General features: G+C 34.7%; 4 protein-coding genes across 5 annotated transcripts; 3 read left to right on the forward strand and 1 right to left on the reverse strand.

The window, feature by feature from the left end:
• The first annotated feature begins 5 nt into the window (after nucleotides 1-5).
• On the forward strand, nucleotides 6-3,115 carry LOC107467430 (protein DETOXIFICATION 14). 2 transcript variants are annotated; one of them, XM_021131341.2, is made up of 7 exons: nucleotides 6-330; nucleotides 414-958; nucleotides 1,064-1,150; nucleotides 1,302-1,358; nucleotides 1,739-1,872; nucleotides 2,071-2,276; nucleotides 2,880-3,115. In XM_021131341.2, exons 1-7 carry the CDS (start codon nucleotides 82-84, stop codon nucleotides 2,940-2,942), a joined length of 1,341 nt encoding a protein of 446 aa, XP_020987000.1. In that variant the 5' UTR covers nucleotides 6-81; the 3' UTR covers nucleotides 2,943-3,115. The 2 variants fall into 2 exon arrangements, with proteins under 2 accessions (XP_020987000.1, XP_015942016.1); XM_016086530.3 differs by having other exon boundaries at nucleotides 10-330; nucleotides 1,739-1,977.
• An 841-nt stretch (nucleotides 3,116-3,956) lies between these two features.
• LOC107467431 (uncharacterized) lies at nucleotides 3,957-6,233 on the forward strand. Its single transcript, XM_016086531.3, has 3 exons — nucleotides 3,957-4,096; nucleotides 4,443-4,652; nucleotides 5,379-6,233. The coding sequence occupies exons 1-3, from the start codon at nucleotides 4,063-4,065 to the stop codon at nucleotides 6,095-6,097; spliced, it is 963 nt and encodes a 320-aa protein (XP_015942017.1). The 5' UTR covers nucleotides 3,957-4,062; the 3' UTR covers nucleotides 6,098-6,233.
• Nucleotides 6,234-6,873: 640 nt separating this feature from the next.
• On the reverse strand, nucleotides 6,874-9,838 carry LOC107467525 (sec-independent protein translocase protein TATC, chloroplastic). The gene is made up of 4 exons (XM_016086647.3): nucleotides 9,469-9,838; nucleotides 8,801-9,117; nucleotides 7,988-8,278; nucleotides 6,874-7,316 (listed from the first exon to the last, which is right to left on the reverse strand). The coding sequence occupies exons 1-4, from the start codon at nucleotides 9,746-9,748 to the stop codon at nucleotides 7,107-7,109; spliced, it is 1,098 nt and encodes a 365-aa protein (XP_015942133.1). The 5' UTR covers nucleotides 9,749-9,838; the 3' UTR covers nucleotides 6,874-7,106.
• A 146-nt stretch (nucleotides 9,839-9,984) lies between these two features.
• Nucleotides 9,985-13,340, forward strand: LOC107467269 (origin of replication complex subunit 4). The gene is made up of 15 exons (XM_016086310.3): nucleotides 9,985-10,219; nucleotides 10,308-10,364; nucleotides 10,446-10,493; nucleotides 10,735-10,785; nucleotides 10,872-10,915; nucleotides 10,995-11,058; nucleotides 11,207-11,293; nucleotides 11,553-11,644; nucleotides 11,728-11,809; nucleotides 11,969-12,054; nucleotides 12,140-12,249; nucleotides 12,371-12,463; nucleotides 12,534-12,598; nucleotides 12,746-12,889; nucleotides 13,090-13,340. The coding sequence occupies exons 1-15, from the start codon at nucleotides 10,013-10,015 to the stop codon at nucleotides 13,123-13,125; spliced, it is 1,266 nt and encodes a 421-aa protein (XP_015941796.1). The 5' UTR covers nucleotides 9,985-10,012; the 3' UTR covers nucleotides 13,126-13,340.
• The last annotated feature ends 1,829 nt before the right edge of the window (nucleotides 13,341-15,169 follow it).

The following is a 15,169-nucleotide window of genomic DNA, read 5'->3' on the forward strand; positions in this document are numbered from 1 at the left end:
AAAAAATTTCCTATAAAAGCAGCCAAAGCCTGTGTGTTTTAGGTATATCAGATATCAGTTTCAAGAACCTTCTTTTAAGACATGGAAGAGGGTCTCTTGTTGAAGCCAAAAGGAGAAGAAAAGGGTTCTTTAGAAACCATAACATGGAGTGTGTTGGCAAAAGAGATTAAGGGTGTTGGTTATTTAGCACTGCCTATGATAACTGTCAACTTATCTACCTATTTTCTTCAGATAATTTCAATTATGATGGTTGGTCATTTGGGAAAGCTTGCTCTCTCTAGCACAGCTATTGCTACCTCTCTTTGTGCTGTCTCTGGCTTCAGTGTTATTGTAACTATTCTTTCTCTTATCTCATACCATAGCCTTCAAGTTTTTGTTTCAGAATTAACTGTGTTTTTTGTTTTATCAAACAGTTTGGAATGTCATGTGCATTGGAAACTCTAGGTGGTCAAGCCTATGGAGCAAAGCAATATAGAAGATTTGGTGTTCAAATCTACACTTCTATTGTAGCTTTGAGTCTAGCTTGTGTTCCTCTCTCTCTTTTATGGATCTGCTTGGGGAAAATAATGGTTTTGTGTGGCCAAGACCCTTTGATTTCACAAGAAGCTGGAAAATTTGCTGTGTGCCTTATTCCTGCTCTATTTGCTTATGCTTCACTTCACACCCTCATTCGTTACTTTTTGATGCAGAGTTTGATCTTTCCTCTTGTTATGAGTTCTTGTGTCACTTTTTTCTTCCACGTAGCTTTCTGTTGGATACTTGTTTTTCAGTTCCAACTAGGTAACTTAGGAGCAGCATTTTCGCTTGGCATTTCATATTGGTTGAATGTGATTTTGCTTGGACTATATATGAAATTCTCTGCTCAGTGTGAAAAGACTCGTGCTCCAATCTCCATGGACCTATTCCATGGGCTTGGAGAGTTCTTATGCTATGCCGTTCCATCTGCTGGAATGATTTGGTTAGTTTCTTCCTCTAGAATCTGATCTTACTATATACACACATGCGTTTGTGCGCACGTTTATCAACCTTGATTTGTTTCTATTGTGTTTGATGATCAATGCAGCCTTGAATGGTGGTCATTTGAGCTTCTCACTTTGCTTTCTGGGCTTCTACCAAATCCAGAGCTTGAAGCTTCAGTTCTGTCCATATGGTAAGTAGGACTTGATCATTGAGACATGAGAGATGTTTTTATGTTCTACAATCTCAATTGATATTGTTACTCATACTTCAATATTCATATTCATATCCATTCCATACTAGTTGTGCTAATGTGGTTTAAATGTTGAAATTTTTGTGGCTAGTTACTCAATCACCACAACAATCTATACAATGCCAGAAGCAATTGGTTCAGCATCAAGGTTTTACTTTTTATCATTATGTACATATTGTTTTAGGTTGAGGACTCTGGTGTAAAAGGGGTGTGTCTTCTATACATGTAGAAATGTTGTGGCATTGTGAGATGATGACAGATGTTCATAGAAAAATAGATTCTGCGCTGTTATAAGTCATGTGCAGGACATGTTCACGTGATGAATGCTGAACACGTCCTGCACATGACCTGCAACAGCGCAGAATCTATTTTTCTATGAACATATGTCATCATCTCACAATACCACAACATTTCTACATGTATAGAAACCACACCCCCTTCTACATCAGAGTCCTCGCCATATATTAGTTATACATTTTCTTTCTTTTATCATTGATTTTTGTTGTCTTTTCTGGGTGATTCTTTTAGCACTAGAGTTTCAAATGCATTGGGAGCTGGAAGTCCAGGAGAAGCACGAGTGGCAGTCGTAGCTGCCATGACTCTTGCAGGCTCACAGGCTCTTTTGGTGAGCTCAATCATTTTTGGGTGCCGAAATATTATAGGTTATGTTTTTAGCTATGAACAGGATGTGTTGGATTATGTCACGGATATGGCTCCCTTAATATGTGTCTCTATTATATTAGACACTTTACATGGTACTCTTTCAGGTCGGCACTTTTCTTTTTCTTCTTGGTATTATTATTCAATGCACAATTCATGTCTTTTTATGAAATATAACACTTGATCATATTAATATATAGGTATTGCTAGAGGATGTGGTTGGCAGCAATTAGGAACATATGTGAACCTTGGAGCTTATTATATTTTAGGAATTCCACTTGCTGCTATATTAGGTTTTTGGGTACAGTTGAGAGGCAAAGGCTTGTGGATTGGAATAATGAGCGGTGCCTTCTGCCAAACAATTCTACTTTCTCTCATTACAAGTTGTACAAATTGGGAAAAACAGGTTTGTCCTCCATCTTCTAGTTCTTAGGATGCCTTTAGTTTATTAGCTTCTTTTCTATTATTTAGAATGTTTTATTGGGTAGTTTTATGATAGATACCATAATTCTATGTCTGAAAGGTCTAGAGTTCCATTTTTGATGAATTCTAAAGTAAAAAAAATAGTATAAGACAACAAAATAAAAGAAAAGAAAGCTTATGCAAAAATCAAGCAAATCCAAAAAAAGTTCTTACTTGAAAAAAATGTGAAAGATATAATTATTTATATTATATTCTTCTTTTAGTTGTTGGGATGAGTAATTTTATAAGAGAAATGAATGAGTATTTTTTAAAATAAAATAGTATAGGTCACTCATATTATTGACAAGTCATTCAAAAACTGATGTTTGATTCTATTAATTGTTGATAAAAATATTTTTAAGTTATTATTTCATACTATATATATTTTTTGTTTGCATTGATATAGTCCAACACATAATTTTAATTTTTTTTATTAAATAATGTTTTTTGGTTTTAAGAAATATGATATCAAAGCAAACAAATTTGATTATATTTATAGAGTTGCATCTAAAGTCATAATAAAATCTTTGATGGTCTTATATTACAGGCATTAAAGGCAAGAGAAAGAGTATTTGAAGGAAGATTTTTTGTGGAACATGCATTAGTGTGAAAGATTAAATTGGAGCAAATAGAATAAATTCTTTGAAGCTATATCATTGTCTATTTAGTACTTAATCAATATTAAATGTTTCAGTTTATATTTACTATGAAAATGTGTTAGCGTAATTATCATGTATGTATCCAAAGTAGTTATTATTATTATTATTATTATTATTATTATTATTATTATTAGAAGAACAAGAAGTATAAAGAGTCAATGGAGTATCTGTACAATGTGTATAATTGAGTTTAGGAATGTTCGATTCAGTAGGATACCAGATGTTTATTATCCCTAGTATCCTGATGGTTATTCTGAATAGTATGGGTGGATTGTATTTAAGAAATTAGTAGTATTTTATTTTAAATGTTCATTTTTTAATTCATATTAAACTAAATAAATAACTCATTATACACATTATACAAATACTCTATTGGCTTTCTAACCAGATTCTATTAGAGTAGTAGTTAAACTTTTAGTTTAATTATTGAGGTATTCTATTTTTAAACAACTGTTTCTTAGATGTATATCAAAATTAATTATTAATTAAAATATATATTAAAATATAAAATTTACATTAAAAATAAATTAAATTATATATATATTTATTTATAAATATATAATAACTAATTTTAATAACTAATTTTAGTGTATAAATAACATTCTTTATTTTTTCTATTTGTATGTGAATAGCACCTATATTAGAGACTAGAGAGTTCGAATAACTACTTCCAGTCTCTATTCAAGTTCTCATGCCTTTATAAATGACTATAGAGCCTCTCATCTCATAAGTCATAACACAAGACATTATCCATAACACATCCACTATGACGTCTAAGTCCTGCAGGTACATCCCTCATCATCGGGAGCAAAAGATTTGGAGTAAGAGGATCGACGGAGTTTGTAATGGATACATATATACACCAAAATTCGTAAATATTCAAGTACACCTAAAAGATTAAGTTTAATGGATAAAAATACACTTTTGCCGTTCTCTCTCTCCTTCCCTCCCCTTTTCTCTTCGCTTCCGCATGAATGCATGATCCTCACCCTTCCCTCATGCGGTTGATAGGTTTTGGATCAAACGGCTTCTTCTGCTTTGGACAGAGTCAGCTGGGATGACGTCATCAAAATGGGTGATGAAGTTCAAAAACAAGCTACCACAGGTTCACTCTTGACTCTTCTATTGGCCTTTCCCAATTTTATGCCTTTTGAGTTGATTATTCTGAAAGTTCATTCCTTTTTTTGGGTTTCCCTGTTTTAGTTTCGTGATCTTCTACAAAGATTTTAGGCAATAAATAAAATGCATGATTTTCAATAAAATCTATATCTTTTTTTCTTTAAATTATTTCTAGGTTAGGCTAGATGCCAATGCAGATAAATTTGATTACCTTTCAAAATAACCTGGGGTGGTTATCTGTTTCATTCTTTGCAAGTGAGATTGCAATAGTAAATCATTGGTAAGCTTTTCAAAGTTTATGTAACAGCATATGTTTATCTTTTCTGTTGCAGTTGGGATGCTGTGGACTGGAGAAAAACCAGGGGCAAAAGCAATTGAGGAGAATATGACAACATACTTCAACACGCTTCAAGGTTTTCTGTTGCTCTCCCATGCCAGTACTGTTGGTGCAGGGCCTACACTGTCTTCCAGTGTTCATGCATCTGTGAAGCAGGTTGTTGATTCCAGCTTCAGGTTGATGAAGGACACTGTCTCTTCATATGGTGAGCCTTCTCACCTTCTCCCTTATACACACCCAACATAGTTCATAGAAAAGAATGACAAATAGATAATTTGTGATGTTACAACAAACCCCATATCCAAGACATCAAATTATCTTCAATTACTTTGAGAAATTTGGCGAATAATTGTCTATGTAACATAACGATATCATCTGAGATGTTGACATTACTGTAACAAATTCTGGGAAGCTCAACATACCTCTTGATGTATCATAATACTTGTGTTTTGCTGCTGTCTGGTCTCTTGACTACACAGGATAAACACAGCTATCCAAAATAATATTCCAATTTGGTATACTAAAAGTGAATTAAGATTGATTTTGGCATTGGATAAGTTATATAGTTAAGGATACTCTCTCATGAAATGCTACTTTAGTACCTGACAGCTGTTAAGGTGACAAACAATATCATTGTCAACAAGGACAAAGTATGTGGTGGAATGAACTGTCTATTTAGCTTTATGCTATTGTGTCTTTAACTATTATGCATTAAGCTCTACTGCAAATAATTTTATATTGACATTATCATTCATCATCATCATCATCATCATTATCATCATCATCATCAATGGCGTGTATTAATTTAGTTTTTCTATATATATGTCAGATTATCTTGTTTCAACTCACTCCCACTTACCTTGAATTATTTCTCAAATCTTTCGGTGCAAAGCTGAAAACCTTACTTTATCTTGTAATGAACACTTAACAGGATCTCATTCTAAAGACCAGAAACTATCAGTTCCTCAATTGGTTGGTGCCGTGTGGGAAGCATGTGACGCCCTTAAAAAGACTCCGGCAACAAATATTACAGCAATTGGGCGCGCAATGACGCAGGTAGCAGTTTCAGTGAAGGACGTTCTTCGCGAGATGAAAGAACTAAAGCCAGACTCATCTGCTGTTTCAGACAACACAGCAGTAGGTGAGAGTTGTGCAGAAGCAACAGAGGATGAACCGCATGATGATAATTTGAGCGAAGGTGATCTGGGGAATGATTTGTCACCCGAAGAGATGAAAGTGGCTGAGAAAGCAATTGTGGTTGTATCTGATACGCTTTCAGTCATAAAAGAACTTATTCGCTCCATCACAGGGTTGCTTAAACTGGAGAAACCAAATGACAGTGGCAGTTTTGTGGATTCATTGGAGAAATTGTTGAAGCAGTGTCAAGAACTTGGTCGGCAGATTGATGACATTGGAGCTTGCCTCTATCCGCCACAAGAGATATCTGCTATAAAGGCAGCCACGAATGAAATCAGCTGCATCATTGAGGTTTTGCAAGCAGAGTTAGGAGGGCTTAAAGGTTCATCAGATGCATTTGTGGAGGTATGCAATGCTTTGAAGAGTTCATTGACACAGCTTGCCTCCGAAATAAGTAGTTCTAGTACTGCTGATATAGAAGCCAAAATCGAAAATATTACATTAAGCAATTAGTAGAGCTGATGTGTGTCCCGCTGCTTTTTCTTTTTTAGAGGTCTTTTTGGGGAGGGTGGGGAACATATTTATGTGCCACAATTTGATTATAAATGACACTTTTGTGAGGTATATATATACTTCTGTTGCTTGTCAACACCAGGTTTGAGCTTTAGACGATTATGGAATGCTATCATTGATAATATTTCTTCTGAATTATTAGGAAAAGAATTAGAGCTGGGGTTCAAAAATCAGATTTGTGATTTAATCTCAAGCAATAGGAATTATTCAGTTGTGTTTTTATCTTCAAATTGATACAATCAGAAGGTTGAAATTAAATATCTAACAGTAGCGGCGATGAAAATGTTGCTGTATTATGTTAAACGGAGGCCTCAGTACTTGAGGCATGTTACATGACACAATTGATCTTGAAAATAGTCGGATATTTTGAACCATTTTAAAGATGTGAGATTGAGAATTGGAGACTAAAAAACAAGCCAACAGAACCATTAACATTCAAAGGCGTAGGATAATATAAAAAAGGATGATTGATTAACACGTTAGGATTATATTTTAGGAAAGGATGGGTTTATAGAATTATGACACGTACAATTCTATCCATATAAATCCCTCTATTATAAATGTTAAATTAAAACTAGACAGAGAGATTCAAAGTTCACTAGTCTTTAATAATTACATAGTGCTATATCACTTAGTGTATCAAAATTATATATCTTTAAATTGTTACTAATGTAATCGGTATTTTCCAAATTAAACTGTTAATCATGTGCCATATATAATGTTGGGTAAAAGTCAATTCATATATAAATCGTCAAAACTTGATGTAATTTTGGGACAAATAGTTACATATCCATATCGGACAAAAATTTAAATAAAACATAAATATAGGAAGGGTAATGCTATGGTACAAATTAAAAATATACACTAGATTGCTTCGTGAATGTACACTAACATTTGTTCAGGCAGACAAAAAATATTCTTGCACATACTAAGATATGTGGGACAAAGATCACCGTCCTGTAAGCTTGACAGCCCATGCACCACCTAGGTAAAGACCCAACAAAGGTGCAGCTAGAAGAACTTGAGTGAGTGGATCAGTGGAGGGTGTAACAACAGCAGCGGCCACCACTGCTCCAACCACAACATATCTCCAAACTGATAGCATCTGGTCTCCGGACACCAACCCAAGTTGTCCCAATAGGAATTGTATAACAGGTACCTGCAATATGGCTTCAGTTAGTTTCCACTAAAGTTTGGGAGGGGGAGAAAGGAGATTGCATTTAAACAACTCTATTCAGCTATAATTACACGGTAAGGAATACTAGAGAGCCATCAGAATTTATTGTTTTTGGCCATTAATTAACCATCAATGTTTAAAAGTATGGGCTAAAATATGTTGTTGAATTATTACACTAAAGGAATTGAGTTGATAGCTAAAAATGATGGTAAAAAAAATAAATTCTAATCCCCCTCTAGCATTTCTCTTACACAACACTTCTTGACTCCTTGTTTCTTGAACTATAATCTATGAAAAAATTACTATCGAAATGAATGATAAGATAAAGACTACAAATTCGGTGTAGACAATCCCTATCTTATTATTAGCATTCTTCAAGTTAATAGCATGGCTGTCTTTCAAATTCCTATTAGAAGCATACATCAACCATGTTTTGTATAACCCCAAAATGGCCTGAAGCAGACATATTTATATGTAATGATTTCTCTTTCCTATTATGATGTACATTTTCTTTTTGTTGGAGGGGACACACAATATAGCAATCGACTCAATTCCCTAATATGGGTGTCACTCAGCAAGGAGGTGCTATTCCAATCACCATAAATGCATAAAGAAATTATGTAGAAAATATAGGGGCCTAGGGGAAGAAATACCTGGAAAGATAAGCCTGTGCTGAACATAAGGACGAGGACAAACTCAAAGTATTGATCAATAGACCATAACGACTCAACAGCACCTTCAGCATAATTAACAAAGAAGTTTAAGGCTGCAGGTGTTAGAACTAAATAGGAGAAAGTTATTCCGGCATAGAAAAGAACTGACGAGCCCAATACAATTGGCCCTAGAAACTTTCTTTCAGCTTTTGTGAGACCTGGAAGTACAAAGGCTATAATCTCATACAGTATTACAGGACTTCCCAAGAGGAGGCCACAGTATCCAGACACCTGTAAGACAAAATTGCCAAAAATCAACTCAAGGAAGGTTGTTGGTTCTTTTATAATTTCTTTTTACATGACAGATTTTGATGTCAAATAGATGGGCGTGAAGATTGGGGAAGTTCATGCACAACAAAACATGAAATGCACGTATTTCTCACCGCATTGTAGTTAAGTGGGTAGGAAACAGATTTAAGCCAGATAATGACAGTCAGTTATCCAAAAATCATGTTTCTTGTTCTTATAAACTACTATATATTTGGGTATTCAGTATGGTTTCATATGAATTCAAGTTCAAGCTGAGTCTTAGTGACACAAACAATAAGTCAAAGAACAAGCATAAATTATAATAATGGCATAAGCTTTATTTGAGAACTAGTTATAATGGCCATATGAAAAATTGAGATTGCCTTGCACATTTGTGGTAATGCATGAGCTTGCTGTACAGCAATAGTTTGATTTTGCATAAAATGATATCAGACGAAGATATTATCCCCGAAGATATTATCCCCAAAGATTAAGGAATCTAACCTTTAAAGTTGTAAAGAAAAATTCTCCAGGACCTAGCTGAAGAAATCTTACACCCTGTGTCTTCACAGGAGATTCTAGAAGCACTATCAGATCTTTCGAAAATGCAAAGCATCCGAGAATGCTTCCTCCAACAGCTAGAACTGATACAAAGATTCTCTGTCGCAGCTCTTCAAGATGATCAAATATGCTCATTTCTTTATCATCGGGAAGAAGCTCTTTACTAGGATAAAGGAAATCATAGATAGCACTTCCTTCGCCATCTTGCTTAAAATTATCTGGAGCATCTCCATTTGTACCAGGAAGCAGATCCGTATTTTCTAGCATACAACAGTGACAAAATCTTAACCATATATTCAACGTTGCAGAAAATTATGAGCATTATCATTGCTCAACATTTCAAAGAAAAAAGGACAATAAGTAAGCAAAATTTTACCATGTCAGAGTTCAATGATTTGTGGACTTCAATGGATAAAATGAACAAACTTAAAGAGCAACAACCATAGCATAAATATAAGAAGCTCAATGATAAGTAAAAGACACCTATAAATCCAATTAAAACATTGGTAATACTACAAATTGATATATGATCAGAGCTCAAAGCCTATAAGAGAAACAATCACTACAAAGCAAAGACAAAAAGACTCGACAATCAATTTAGGTGTAGTTACCGGTGGGTCTTTCTTCAGTGGCAGAGCCGACAGCAGTTGAAGTAGTATTGGCGAGGTCTTGCTGCTGGAGTCTGGAGTCGTCATCGACGGCGAAGCAAGGAAACCTACCTAACCTCCCCTGCTTCCTCCGAGAGAGAGGGAAGCTCAAGCTGATAGTTTTAGAAAAGTTGGAAACCCGCACAGAGGAGGATGAGGAAGACGACGAGGAAGAAGACGATGTGAGGTGGAATCGTGAACGGAGGTCGACGTGGGAAGCGATGTTCATCGGAACGGTTCCCATGGCTTCGGCGTATCGAACGGTTGGTTCCTGTTCCACAAGATTGATATTTTTTCACTTCCACTTACTCAAACTCACGTTTTTTCTTTAGTTCGTTTTTTTTTTTTTCTGGTTGCTTCTTTGGTTCGTTATTTCTTACGTTAATATTGGGCTTGGGCCTTATTGTTGGGCCAATAACATTGGGCCTGTTCTACAAATATATAGCTTCCCGCTCCCGCAACAGTATAGGAGAACATATTTTTCCCGCCAAATAATCATCGATCGGGAATGGAGATGAAGAGGGAGAATCACAAAGGGAAGGCGTTGAATCTGCTTCGAAGCAGAGTCTGTGACCCCAAATTCGCGTTCAAGGCACTCTATAATTCTCCAGAGAGCAACTATAGCAAGCTTAAATTCATGATTTCTAGTTCCGTTACTGAGGCTTGCAACAATTCCATTCTCCTTCTCGGTCCTCGCGGCTCCGGCAAGATTTCCGTTTGTTTTCTCTCTAAATAACTACTCTCTTCTTACTCTTTGCTTAACGGTTTCTTCAATTTCGTCGTAACTGTATCCTCTATGTTAGGTGTTGGAGCTTGTCATTCGGGATTTGCTGGATGAGTATCCCGACTCAATTTCAGTGGTATTATTTGCTTTCTCTTTCTCTCTTTCTTTTTCTTCTCGTTTTCTATTTTTGAGTTATTCGTTTCCTTGATTGTTACAGATCAGGTTAAGTGGACTTCTACATGGCGATGACATTTCAGCATTCAAGGTTTGCAATTCTCAAATAATCTGGCTACACTTATTGAACCAGCTCAAACGTAGGATAATCATCAATCCTGAGCTAGCTTAGAGTTTTTTTTTTCAATTTTATTTTGTGAACTTTCACGATATCATTTTCAAATGTCTGTTATGAACTTGTGAATTTACAATTGAGTTGGGATCAGTAGGTTTATGAGGCACTGCTTCCTGTTATAATGTTCCATTTGTTGTCATAATTTATGATTAATCAGGAAATAGCTAGGCAGTTATGTATGGAGCATCAGTTACTATTCTCAAAATCGGTAATAAGACTTAAACTTCGCAAGATTTGTCCTATGCTTTTACAACTAGGCTATATGTTAATTATTTTGAGTTTCACTTTTTGCAGGCATCGTTTGATGACAACTCCCAATTTATGGTAGCAATGCTAAAGTGAGTAAACTTTTCTCTTGGTAAAAATTTGAAGAAATAATATTACATGCTGAAGCTTGTATAAATCGTTGTTTTCTAGGGAATGTGGATTGGCACATAAAACAGTCATTTTTGTTTTGGATGAGTTTGACCTCTTTGCTCAGGTAAGGCTATATCTGCTTTCCTACATACATTATTTATCGAAGCTTGTAGCGCAGACTTTGGGTTACAATTTTAGTTATGATCAATTGACTACTTTCTAGGTTTAGCTTTTGGTTACATTTGCCATAACTCTATCCTGATTCTCTGCAGGGCAAACAGCGGTTACTTTATAGCCTCTTGGATGCAATGCAATCAGTAACATCACAGGCTGTTGTAGTTGGCATTAGCTGTCGGCTGGTGTGTGCTTAATAATTATCTCTCCGTTACTTATGAAATTTCAAGTAGTTATCACTTACAAATCCATCACGTCTGAATTTCTATACCTGGTTGATTAAGAAAACTAAAAGGCTTTGTTTAAAATGTTGTCAATTTGTGATTTTAAAATTATTATTATTATTGTATTGGGAATTTTGCAATATTTTGAGAGAATAAAATCCTCTTCATAAAGTTCTCATATAGATCATCATAAAACAAACCAAGATGATCCACCTTGCAGGATGCTGATCAGCTGTTGGAGAAAAGAGTACGATCTCGATTTTCACATAGAAAGCTGTTGTTTATGCCGCCTTCAATGGAAGACTCACAGAGGTAGGTAAACTGTAATTTCCTTTGGATTGGCTCCTGCTTGATATGATGTCGAACAAACTGTTTTTTGACTTCTTGGTATGCAGCTTGCTGGTGCACATGCTTACGATACCAGTAGATTCAAGCTTTCCCCGTGATTATGCTATTGAATTTAATAGAAAGGTCCAAGTATCCTTTTTTTGCTGCTGCTATCATTTTCAATCTGTTCAGTGTATGTTTCTGTCAGTTAATTCATGTCTATAATAACGTTTCTTATGTTGAGAATACTTACTTTTGTGTTTTCTTCACATTTATGTACCTCGTAAAGAAATCCTTGACAAACTACAGAATATTGTAGAAGACAAAAGGTTCAAAGAAACCTTCAGTAACTATTTAAATTTTGACTCCTCTGTTAAGCATTTGCTAAAGTTCCTGTAAGTGACTTGTTTACTATTCTGTTAGCTCTTGTATGTCAAATAGACCATTGTCATAGACTTGTGAGTTAAATGATATTTCCAGATTCTGTGCTATCTCTCATATGGATTTGAAGACTGGGTTTCTGTCCCTTGAGAACTTCAAAACCGCATTTTCAAGTATTAATAGGCAACCAAAACTGGAATGTCTAAGAAGTACGCCATTTTTTCATATTTTTACTTTATGACTGTCGACACATTCAAATTCTGTTTTATAAAAATACTCTCTTTCTTTTTCTTTTTTTATGTATTGGTTTATTTCTTCTTGGTCCTGCAGATTCCTCCATTTTAGAACTTTACATTTTGGTTTGCATGAAGAGGTTGGAAGTGAAAGAGAAAAGCTTCTGCAACTTCAATTCTGTTATGAAAGGTAAACTTTTGAGGTGTTATTTCACTTTCCCATTTTTGGCGTCCCTTAACGTGTCTACCTTATGCTGCAGAGTATAAAAGTATACATGATTCCTTCCAGACTTCTGATTACTATGATCGAAATGTCTGCTTAAGGGTAGGTGTATAAAATTTTAATGATTTATCTATTTGAGCCAAACATCTAATATATATAATAAATATAACGCATGATGATATGGTTGTATTTCCTGTAGCTTATGTGATTTGTCCCCAACCTGAAGCCCATCTTTTAACACTTTTGTAGGCATTTGAGCACCTTATAAATCGGGAATTAATATGCTTCGCAGACAATAGAGGGCATAGTTTGTCCGTTGAATATCGTCCTGTAAAGCTTTTAATCTCATCTGCTGAACTGAATCAGGGACTAAGAGCATATCATTCATGCCCCGTAAGCCACAATCTTCATTCTATTTATGTGCCACATTGAGAAATGAGAATTGCATGGATTATCATTGACATCACTTGATTGCGTATAGGGTCATTATTATTTTCTGTTTCACTCTCTACGTACTTAGCTTGTTTCATTGTTACACGCCACATATGTGGAGGTAAGGTGATGGGAGCATAATTCATTGTATGTTTTGGCAGGCTATTCTTCAAAAGCTAATGGATCGTGAAGGCTAGAACACTCCAAGGGATACTTCTGTTGGTTGATTCGAGTTACAAATGTATGTGGTATGGGTGTCCAAATTGTGCTGCGAAATCAGTTAATTGATCAAAACAAACACATAGAAGGCTTTTATTTTTATTGTTTCTAATTTAGTTTGTACACACTAGTTACAAGTCACAAACGCAATAGATTATTGTTACTCTGATAGTACATACTTATTTTCCCGTTACTAATCATGCAATTTTAGTAAGTTGCTGCATAATTTCTCATTATGTTATCCTCCAGAGTGATTATGACAGTTAACATTTACTGCATGGTTACAGGTTAAGAAAACTTTATGAAGTATGAAAGTGACATAACAGGAGGGAAAAAAAGTTACTAATTAGAAAAAGATTGATAAAATACATAAGACAACTCATTTGATGACCACTGGAACAGGATGATAAAAGATAAACCACTAGTAACAAAGTAATAGAAGTTTTCATCCTGCTTTTTCTCAATGTTTATTAGGAGCGACAAGCACTAATATTTAACTTGAAACCATGACAACAGTTAAAGAACAAACAAAAGAATCTACATCTTCATGCTTTGTGAGGGTTCTTTATAACTCTTAGTGTATCTATAACGGTTAATCCGAATCAAATTCTAGTTGATTTGCAAATATACTCTAGTGACATTTTGACATTTTATAGACACAACAATGAATGCAGCCAAAGAACCTGAATAGATCGTAAAGAGATTATGAATTACGACAAACTAGTTTTAAACTTTTGCAATGTCTTAAGCTACCGTTATTTGTCTTAATGTTGGTCCCTTTTATCAAATTCTTGGTTTTGTTGTGCTGATAACTAACCTCCATCGATCACGTACTAGTATATTCCTTTTCTTGGCTTGTGCTGAAAAAGTTAAAGCAGATCAGTTAATCTTTGTTTATTCGTGTCGATGAAATACTAAATTATGCATTGATCAAAGTGAAAGAACTTTAGACTTTCTCTAATAGCTCTCATAATTTCCGACATTCCTTGCAAACTACAGAAAACATAGTAATTCCAAGAAGATTCGGATTCCTCCACGCTAAAGTTTTAAAGGATTCGTGTATTTTTTTTATTGGAAAAACTTCCACCACTAAAACTTTTTCTTCTCGAAGTTACTCGCACATAAGACTGGTAGCAATTACTAACAGGAAACCAAAGCAACAGTGTCTGTCACTCTGTCTCGGCAAATAAGGATATAGCATACTTTAATATTCACATTTCCATAATGTTTATCATAATTCAGTTATAACGAGATCATTTTATTTTCTTCTACCAACTTATAGATATTGTGGGATTTTTCTTGTGTTTACTACTTAACATCTTGGACAAAAATGTTAAGACTTAAGAGACAATATATATTTAGAAGAAAGACATCAAAACAAAAATTTAAAATTATCTATAAGCTTTTTAAAATAATTTCTTTATTTAAAAAATAAATCAACAAAATAACATTCCAAATCTGATTATTAAGCAATCACAAAATACATATGTACCAACAGATATCCATAGCTAAGGCAATTCTGAAAGCTTGTGACGACAAATTAGCAGAGCTAATGAATTACCTAAGGAAAAAATGTCAAAATCAAAATTTCAGAATCCTACAAAATTCTCAAACATAAACTAAAACGCCCATGTAAGTGTCCTCTTTAGTTGATTCGATCTTTCCTAGGTAGTTGCCTTTTCCACTTAGATAACTAAAAAGGGTAGTTGAGCAGCAAATACCAAAGGTCCTCTCCTTGTTATATGAGACCAAACATATCACAATGCTTATGTCTTCCAACTCCTATATAGTTTGTTCCGCCTAAAGTAACCTATAAAGACCATGTCTTTTTTAGAATCCCAGGGACCCTTTATTTTACTAACTAAAACTAGAAGAGAATTTCATTCAAACTTTAGACTTTATATGCATATAAAATTTGACTAAGTTTGTGATTTAGCATTTCAGGTCGGAAAAAAAAGGGACAAAAAATCCAAAAGAAAAACTCAAATCAAGAGGGAAAAAAAAAAAAAGAAGAGTAGGAAG

The sequence above is a fragment of the Arachis duranensis genome, chromosome 9 (genome assembly GCF_000817695.3).
Source record: "Arachis duranensis cultivar V14167 chromosome 9, aradu.V14167.gnm2.J7QH, whole genome shotgun sequence".
NCBI lineage: Eukaryota > Viridiplantae > Streptophyta > Magnoliopsida > Fabales > Fabaceae > Arachis > Arachis duranensis.